Source organism: Dendronephthya gigantea, unplaced genomic scaffold, assembly GCF_004324835.1.
Source record: "Dendronephthya gigantea isolate DGI-Jeju-01 unplaced genomic scaffold, DenGig_1.0 000340F, whole genome shotgun sequence".
NCBI lineage: Eukaryota > Metazoa > Cnidaria > Anthozoa > Malacalcyonacea > Nephtheidae > Dendronephthya > Dendronephthya gigantea.
The window spans coordinates 4636-14165 of NW_021163350.1; the positions used below are offsets into that span (position 1 = coordinate 4636).

Consider the following 9530-nt stretch of genomic DNA (forward strand, 5'->3'; position numbering starts at 1 on the left):
AAAGCAGGTCTTTCCCAGCCTCGTACCCAGCTACTTCAGAGGTGACTTTGAAAGCCACCTCAGCGCGTTCGCTTTTTCACATTTGAGCTGACTTCTATACACTAGCTGGATGTAACGTCATATGTTAATTTACTAGTAAAGTGCCTGGGAACGAGGCTGGGTCTTTCCACACGAGTCTGGGTCTTTCCAAACGCTATACGTATTAACACGATACGCACTCCCTTCAACACACACCCTCCGTAGACACGCTGAAGACGCCACTATATGGTACGCGAGTTAACACATTTGGTGGAAACATTTAGTTGGCGTACAAACTTCTGTCTCTTTAGCTCTGTCCTGACATAGCTTTGGTAACTCTTAATCATAGGATGATATATAAGGCCAATAACTGGAGGGTGTTTTAAAAAAGGTAGAGTGTGTTTTTAAAAAAGTAGACAGTTTTGGAATAGCCACAAAATTGAGTTTGCATTGTTCTAAGGAAAATTTTTTATCCCAGATGTGTTACTTTGGCTCTTCTAATTCTTGAAACTATTTGATTACATTAGACACTGGTATCCAGACAGGGCGTCTGTCGTCGGCCGCGTCGTCAGCGCGCGTTGTCGCATCTTAGGCTCGCTAATTAGGGGGGGGGACGCGACTGATTTCCTTGTTAGCGATTGCTTTTATGGCTATATATGAAGATGCTCCTCTCCAATTAAGCTTTTAGGGAAAGCCCTCATTATTTTGAACCATCTTAAAAGTGAGTGCACAAAATAGTATGTTTTACGAGAAACAAATATTCTAAATATATATTCTGGTAATTTAGCATGCTTTTTTATTTTTTTTAAAACAATGTGTAGCTACGCCACGTTTATTTGTTAGCCGTATAATATAGCTATACCCGCCGTATATGAGCTGTTTCCTAACCTGATTGGCTGACACAGAGCTACTATCGGTATTAATTATATGTTATATAGCTCATATTCGGTGAGTAGTGACAAGAGCCAGTAATACAGTGAGAATTTGTGGTGAGGATTTCATAACAGTTTACACATTTCTTTATTACTCGGGCTACCTACCGTAGGTAGACCGAGTTGAAAATTGGGCTCGGTTTTTCCTTTTGCGTGACAAGTTCACGAAAATCACGCGTGGGCGGCGCGAAGTCTTCGAACGAATCGAAATCGTTCTAGGATCTTTCTCGCGCGGGTGTCACGAACATGCCATAACGCCAAAAATTAGGCGTTACAAGCTCAAGCGAGATAACTGTAGCCCGAGCAGGCCTCTTGTTATTATAAAGTTCCGGCTTTATTTTATAAAACAATAAAACCATTCGCTCTCGATCGTTACACAGGGTGTCTCAAAAAAGCGGACGCTATTGAATTCACCTATATATTGTTAGAATTTGAATGGCATATAGCACTATAAGTGGTCCAAATTGTCATTGAAAATGGACGCTGCCCAGCACTAAGCTGAACGCAAAGATGAATAATAAAAAATAACCTTGCGAAAATGATAATATTACAAATTAATCCTATGGCTATGACCAGTTCGGGAGAAAATGGTTCAACTGACCACAGAAGAACGAGTTTTTGCTGTTATAAATTATACGTTGACTATAAACAATCGGTTTATTGGGTTCAGGCCATTCAAAATTCAAACAAAAAGTGATTTCAACCGCGTCCATTTTCAGGAACACTCTGGAGCACTTATTGCATGTAGCGCTATATGCGATTCATATTCCCACAATGGGTTAATTCAATAGCGTCCACTTTTTTGAGGCACCCTGTATATGGCGGTTCGGCTTCGCCTCGTTTGCTATTCGCTCATAGTCTCATACATGATTCAAGCTCACGGTATAATTGTTACATATATTTGCCATGGACATTCTTTTTAACAATAATGTATAAATGCTTTGATGTGACTGGTATATATGAATTTACCCTGTATTTCTTTGAAACCGGATAAAGTCAGTCATGTAGGATGCAGAGTCAAGAAAATGTATAACTAATCGTGGGATAGTTGAAGGTGAATCAATTATGATTTTTGGTGCTTCGCCTGATGGAGATAAATTCTACATAGAGGTTAAAGGCGTCTTAATTTTGAGTGGAATTATACACACTTCAAATTCAAGCAAGGAACAGTTGATGAAAAAGAGTCAACTATAGGTCCTGTGGCAAGAGCATTGCACTGGCATCAACTGTTCCTGGCTTGAATTTTAAGTGCATGTGTATAATTCCACTCGAATTAAAACTCTTAACCCCTAGAACTCATGGGATAACTTAAATCATATATACGGTATAACGAGGTAATTTCGAAAATATGTGATGCTCCCGTTTCCAACTTCGAAACCGTAATTTGAATTCACGGAAATTGTCAATTTGACTTGATTATTTTGTAAAAAGATCTATGTTAATGCATGTGGTTCTGTCACAATTGTCAAACTTATGCAAATTTTCTTTTACTTTGTACGATTGCATGCGAAGGCCTAATGATTACTTATATATTTTTAAACATTTGAAATTAATTAGAACAGCTGGCTAGTATTTTATACAGCTTGTCGTGTTCTAAAGATGCAGTACATGTGAGAGATTCATTCAGAGTTTCATACTTCATCGTGCAAGTTAATAATTATTGCTATATCCATTTTGAGGTTGCTACCGTTTTTCAATAAAAAGTTAATGCTTTATCTGGACAAAGACGATTGCTCTAAGCCATGTACTCGCAATTTTTCTGCTCCAATCTTCTCTGAGAACTCGCAATGTAGCATTATATGGTCGAAATCCACCATCATGCGGAGTGATATGATGTGGCAGAAAGTTACGAAAATGACAAACAAGAAACCGATTTCCATCAAAACCATTTCAAAAGACCTTAAAATGTTATTGGTAAGAATTAACATGTGAGAGAAACTTTGATAACTTATAATTTGTAACAGAGATTGAAATTGAACGCTGAATACGTGCAGTATAATGTTAGCTTATACAGTCAGTTATATGCAATCTTATAGACAGTTTACGAGATTTTTTATGAGTTAAAATCGATGAAAAAACACGCCCAGTTAATGAGGAGTCGGTTATAGTGTAAAACTGAGTGTCTAACATCTAAGTCATCTAAAAATTTGGATAAGGTGTGAATATAGTTTTCAAGTTCAATACTTTGTATCATGATTGGTAACCGTACTGGTAAAAGTATAGCCTGCACGGCACAATTAAGGCACATGATGTCGACTGTCATAACCCCTGTGCACAACTTAACTGATGGTTCGACATTCTGTTTGCATTTTTATTTGGTTGATACTGATTTATATCGTATTATATTTTAACATTGTAACTGAGCACAGCATGCAGTCATGACTACGTTATTCTGGCTACAATGGATACATGCAGTGTCTTCTGTCTTAGCCTCTCTATCACTTACCAAATACACCATAATATTTGCTTCCACAATTATTTAGATCAAAGAAGAAGCGTTCGACATATTTAACAACTCACTGTTGAAGTTGGAAATTTCCTGTGAAAACAAAACCAACGAGTCAAGCAAAGAGAATCACTGCTTGCTTCTTAAGTTTAGATCTCCGCCAAAAAAAGTGGGATCAACGGTGAGTTCGAATATTACAGATACATATCATATATACAAACATACAATTACATTATAATCGTGCATTTAACTCCCCATTAGAACTTTTCAGTAGCCCATCACCATGCAGACTTGGAAAAAAGTGGGATCTCGAGATTCTGGTTCCTGTGAAACATTCGTCTTTAGGCCCGTTTACACTTGCAATTTTTGCTGCGATTTTATGTGCGATTTTCCTCTTTTGATAAATTCACGTCACGTTCCTTACCCTTTATTATAAAAGTTTTATATAATTACTTATAACATATATATAATAATTGTCGTCTATATTCCAGCTGATGCATGGGATTACGGGACATTGTATATTGTTATAACCAGGCGGTTTAGTGTTCTCATGCAATTGAGAAAACGTGGGTCGTACCCAATGTGGTCAATGCTCACCGGTTGCACTACCATATATATAGAGCAAAAATATTCATTATATTCACCTCCTGATATTTGACAGCCTGCTATTTGGGCGTTCACGTCACAGGCATGATTGGAAACAAAGGTTCCCTAGCTCGTATATGAAATGACCATGATACTGTTTTCTTTTTAAAAACATGAAAGATGACTGCAATACCGTCAACAACAATACTAACAGCAAAAATGATAGACACCACAGAGATAGCATCAACGACAACAGCAAAAATGACAGACACCACAGAGATAGCATCAACAACAACAGCAAAAATGACAGACACCACAGAGATAGCATCAACGACAACAGCGAAAATGGCAGACGCCACAGAGATAGCATCAACGACAACAGCGAAAATGGCAGACGCCACAGAGATAGCATCAACGACAACAGCAAAAATGGCAAGCACCACTGTGCCTGTGATATCAAAACATAAAGAAAACAAAGAAAATTCAGCAGTCACTATTGCTATCGCGGTCACAGTTCCTGTGCTCATAATCATTTTGGTACTTGTTGTAGCCTACTTTTATCGAAAAAGGTATGATTCAGTTACAATACTAACGATCACGACAGACTTAATAAAAAATACTATAGTATACCGTTATATCTAATATTTTTCTTGCCTCTCTCATCTTCACATTTCTTTATTATATTACATTCCTCACTATAAAGTCAGTCTAGGTTTTCACGATCTGTACGAAACTCTTCTCATACAAATTTACTAACATGTATATGCATTAGGGGGGAGAGGGAGGGGCAATTAAATTAACGTGTTATACGTTTTTAAATTTGAAAAAATATAGCAATATGCAATTCAAAATAGCAAATTACCTTGGTAAAAACCTTTGCATCCATGCTGATGGCACACGTGCATGCTGTGTGCACGAATTCTCATAGTTAATAATAAAGTAATATAACCATTTGAAGCTCACGCAGTAGAAGCTCATGCAGTATTCTTTTCATAGGCTAAAAACAAAAAGGTCAACCAACAACCAAGTCCAAGGTATTTTTTACCTAAAATCTCAATTAACCCTTTGGGCTTTTTGGAGTGTATATATAAGAAAGAAAGATTGTGATCGCAATTATGCTATATTATGTTGATTCTTTTTAGGAAACAATCCCAGCTATACCAGAGTCGTTTATGACGCTCCGAATATTTACACAACACCTGGCAAAGAAGGTAAACTGCATGCATTTAAATGACCGCATCTAAAACAGGTATAGCTATAAAGCATCGGGAAATACAAAATAACTATTAGATTTATAATAAATCATGTATAGATGGAAAATACGTTTATTGTTTTTCCTTTTTCTTTCCCATTTCCCAATGATGCATGGTTATACAGTGATTTATCGCGGTTTGGGGGATTGTTTACTTTGTCAGGACTGTCTAAGAAGTCAGATAAATGCCTCCTTAATACCATCATATGTTGTAAGTTTCAATGAAAGCCATAACATTAATTGAATTTATTATATGGCACGCGATCACGTGACTAAAATGGCGTGTGCTGATTGGTTCTTTGCCGGTCTGGAATCCCCCAGTATTAGACCGTATCATTTTTATTTAACGAGTAAAAAAAAGTTTTGGAAGCCACTGAACAGTGCTTGCTTGGCGACTGGCTGGCGAAAGAGCCGGCAAGAATGCTGCAGCGCATTGTATAAATAAATAAACTAAATACTGTATGCCATATAATAAATCCCTTATTAACCGAATACGTTCGGTCCGTACTGGAAAAATATCAGACCTCGGTCTTTTATGTACGGACCTCGCTATCGCTCGATCCGTACGTACTGTCAAGACCTCGGTCTGATATTTTTCTAGTACGGACCTCAAATTCGGTTAATAAGTGGTATATATTTCGTTATCTATAGAGTCGCCTGCCAGATATGAATATATCGATAATGCCATTGTAAACCCGAAGCCAACTCAGCCTGAACTGAAATACGACTACGCTACAAACACTGAAATACCGAGGACAACTCTGAATGCGAAGCCTGGGGATGCTGCTGCCCAACCTGATCTACAGTATGACTACGCCAAGGACACTGAAATACCGAGGACAACTCTGAATACGAAGCCTGGGGATGCTGCTGCCCAACCTGATCTACAGTATGATTATGCCAAGGACACTGAAATACCGAGGACAACTCTGAATACGAAGCCTGGGGATGCTGCTGCCCAACCTGATCTACAGTATGACTACGCCAAGGACACTGAAATACCGAGGACAACTCTGAATGCGAAGCCTGGGGATGCTGCTGCCCAACCTGATCTACAGTATGACTACGCCAAGGACACTGAAATACCGAGGACAACTCTGAATGCGAAGCCTGGGGATGCTGCTGCCCAACCTGATCTACAGTATGACTACGCCAAGGACACTGAAATACCGCGCACAACTCTGAACACGAAGCCTGGGGATGCTGCTGCCCAACCTGATCTACAGTATGACTACGCCAAGGACACTGAAATACCGAGGACAACTCTGAATACGAAGCCTGTGGATGCTGCTACCCAACCTGATCTACAGTATGATTATGCGGCGAACACTGAAATTCCAGAACTTGATTCGAAGCCTGAGTCGGACACTCCTAATAATCCACTGTATCATTCACTTGAAGAACCCAGCCCACCCCCGACAGCTGTTTATGCGACATTAGAAGAGCCAACAGATGAAACAAAGCTGGTATGTATATTTAAAATTCAAAATCTCGCACTTTATGAAATAGTTTGTCAAGCTTATTAAATCAAGACCTTCCCAGCAGGTGCAATGACATTAAGACTAGCTGAGTGACGAAGCACGACAGTAGTTTAACAAACTTGATAGAAAAAGTCACTACTTATAATCTGTAGCAGCATATTGACTTTAATAACCAAATATCAAACGAGCTAGCTGCATGCTACATTAATTCTTGCATGTGTATAAAAAATTGAGAAAGCTTTAGGTTGGTTGAGAGAATTTTGACAAACCTAAAATACTTTGCTGTGCTTTTAGGCAACCTACGACACACCACACTCGGGCGATCCAGTGTAATATTTTTGATGATTTAAACGAGACAAGTTAACAGCCGTGAATTACACTACATTGTTTCCTTCTGCTAAAAATGGTTACCGTTTTTCGTAGAAAGTTTTCGCATGGGACATAAATCATTCAAAAGGATTGATTTTTATAGTTTTTGCATGTCCTAGCTTTTGTAAATTATTTAAAGTAATAGCATTATAGCCATTGTAGTATAAGAGTCACTTCAATTTAAAGTCGAAGCATGGTACGGCGTTATACAAGATGAGTTCTGGTAATTGATCGAAATAATCGCCGCCCTACACTACAGGCAGTTCCTATGTATGCATGGACGTCTAGATGAAAGGTCAATAACGGACTTTAAGTTGTTAATTAATTGCTTGTGATTTAAACCAAGTAAATGTGTATACGTTTTCTGACGATCTTTTCTAATTCGATATCTATCCCTTAATAAAATCATGCATATATTTACGTCAATATATTTTATTTGGTAGATATACAGCAATATACTTAACATTTATCATAAGTGTAAACTAGGGAAGTTTTTATATATCACAAATAGTCATAATAATTTTCTATACATAAAGAAAATAACCGAGTAAATATTTCAACCTTTCAGCTGGCGATCAATGAATAATAATGAATATTTAGGTGCCTTTTATATGATCTCGACTACCAGGGTCAGGGACGCCCTGTACCTCCCGAGACAACTTTACCAGGAAGTGATAGTGTCTATTCGCTATTGCGCACGCGCAGGAAGGAAGGAAGGAAGGAAGGAAGGAAGGAGAAAGAAAGGGTTAGGATTAGGTTTAAGGAATGGTTTAAGGTGACATGAATAATAGTTGTCACTGCCACCAGGATTACCCTCTTTCGTAAACAGGGTGTTAGTGATGCGTCTTTTTTTACACCCTGCATGCATATGATTAAGAATTCGAAAGCATTTATTTTGCATTACATTATTAATTATTCTAAAACTCCACAGGAAGTCCATGCAATCATGCATGCATGAAAAGGTTTAATCAGTATATACTTATAAAAAAAACGTATATTTAAGAGGTTCTGCTTTATATTGATATTATAGTCATTCTTAAAGCTGTGCTGTACTTTCGCCCGATCTTAGAAATCGCCGGTCGGCCTGTAGAAAATGTTTTATTACATTTTATGTTCTTTGGTTGTTTGTCTGAGGATATGCGGAAGTGAGGGCAAAGATGACTTCGAAATAATTCGACGTAGACAAGATATATTTAAAAATTTTGATTGTCAATCCTTTACAAGTGAAGAATGTTCTTGTGAATATTACAACGCTGTGTGTGTTAACCTGACATCATGTGAATACTGTCGTTGTTCAGAGAGCCACAGCACTTTTATGGTGAGCAAAGATGGTCCAATCTTTGGAAATTGCACGAGAGATGAGAAAATAGTACCGACCTCAGGTAGTTATACTTCGTTATTGCTGAACTGCATGTGAAACATTATCGAGCTAAGATTTGAAAGCCAATTTTAAGCGATGGGGCAAGAAAAGCCGACATATTGTGAAATATCAATTATGGCCACCAACTTAGCCTTAGGCAAATGGACAAGCAAAGCGCAACAAATCAGTCCATGTATGCATGGCCAAAAATACGCGACATTTACGCCCAAACACTTAGAATTGCGCACGCTAATCACCGGTCATTACGTATCATTACGACGCATGTTATATTAAATCACTCAAATTAGAGTAAGAAATTCCCTTTTCAAGGTGGTCCACTAGAAAAAAAATCATGCTGTTTTAAAAATTTAAATGTATCCCTAAGCAATCTTGTATACGTTTTTCCAAAAAATATACAAAAAACGCGAGAACTGAAAAAAAGACTTCTATTAATTAGGGTTTTTTCCGGGCAAACAAAAGGGGTCGATTGACTTATTCTATTGTTTTATTGTTCTATTGTATTGTTCTCTATAATTTATGATATATGCAAAACTTTTTTGTCGCTTTTCTTAGCAAACTAAAATTCTCATTCCCCTAGCTTACTTTCATGCACGATAACTCAAAAAGTAATAAAGCTAACTTGATAAAATTTTCATGGTTGACTTTAAAGACAATTGAGTCGGAGGTGAACCTAAAAGTGGCGTATTCCGTTCACTCTAAGTAAAATAGCGACTGTTTATTTTGGATAGATCGTGGAAGTTTTATATTTATAGCCTGTAAAACGTTTAATACTGGTAATAAAGTTTTATTTATTATAGGTTCAGCTCCGAGGCAAAAATATTTAGAAGTAAATAAAACCAATTCCGTCGTTTTATAGTTAAAACCTATAGTTTTATCGTGTTTACAAAAATCGTCTATTTTCCAACATTTGGTGTATGTGGTCTGCGTAACTTTAGTGATTGAAGATTCCTACAAGTCGTTTTTCACTCAGAGCAACTTGGCTTGCAATATGGCATAAAAAATTGTACGAATTAGTAATGAGATAATGAAAAATTTGCATGCCTATTAAGCGGTGTAGTTTTGGATC

General features: G+C 37.5%; 1 protein-coding gene across 2 annotated transcripts; it reads left to right on the top strand.

Annotated features, from left to right (window-relative positions):
* The first annotated feature begins 2651 nt into the window (after positions 1–2651).
* On the top strand, positions 2652–7588 carry LOC114542166. 2 transcript variants are annotated; one of them, XM_028561909.1, is made up of 8 exons: positions 2652–2864; positions 3434–3577; positions 4162–4200; positions 4243–4550; positions 4978–5015; positions 5124–5192; positions 5885–6699; positions 7009–7588. In XM_028561909.1, exons 1-8 carry the CDS (start codon positions 2658–2660, stop codon positions 7045–7047), a joined length of 1659 nt encoding a protein of 552 aa, XP_028417710.1. In that variant the 5' UTR covers positions 2652–2657; the 3' UTR covers positions 7048–7588. The 2 variants fall into 2 exon arrangements, with proteins under 2 accessions (XP_028417710.1, XP_028417709.1); XM_028561908.1 differs by having other exon boundaries at positions 4162–4550.
* The last annotated feature ends 1942 nt before the right edge of the window (positions 7589–9530 follow it).

Excerpts from the sequence above, each read along its gene's own strand:
- LOC114542166 (XM_028561908.1), top strand. The coding sequence starts at position 2,658 with ATGCTTTATCTGGACAAAGACGATTGCTCTAAGCCATGTACTCGCAAT. Across the intron at positions 3,578-4,161 it reads CAAAAAAAGTGGGATCAACG|ATGACTGCAATACCGTCAAC; the intron begins GTGAGTTCGAAT and ends AAAACATGAAAG. Across the intron at positions 4,551-4,977 it reads GCCTACTTTTATCGAAAAAG|GCTAAAAACAAAAAGGTCAA; the intron begins GTATGATTCAGT and ends TTCTTTTCATAG.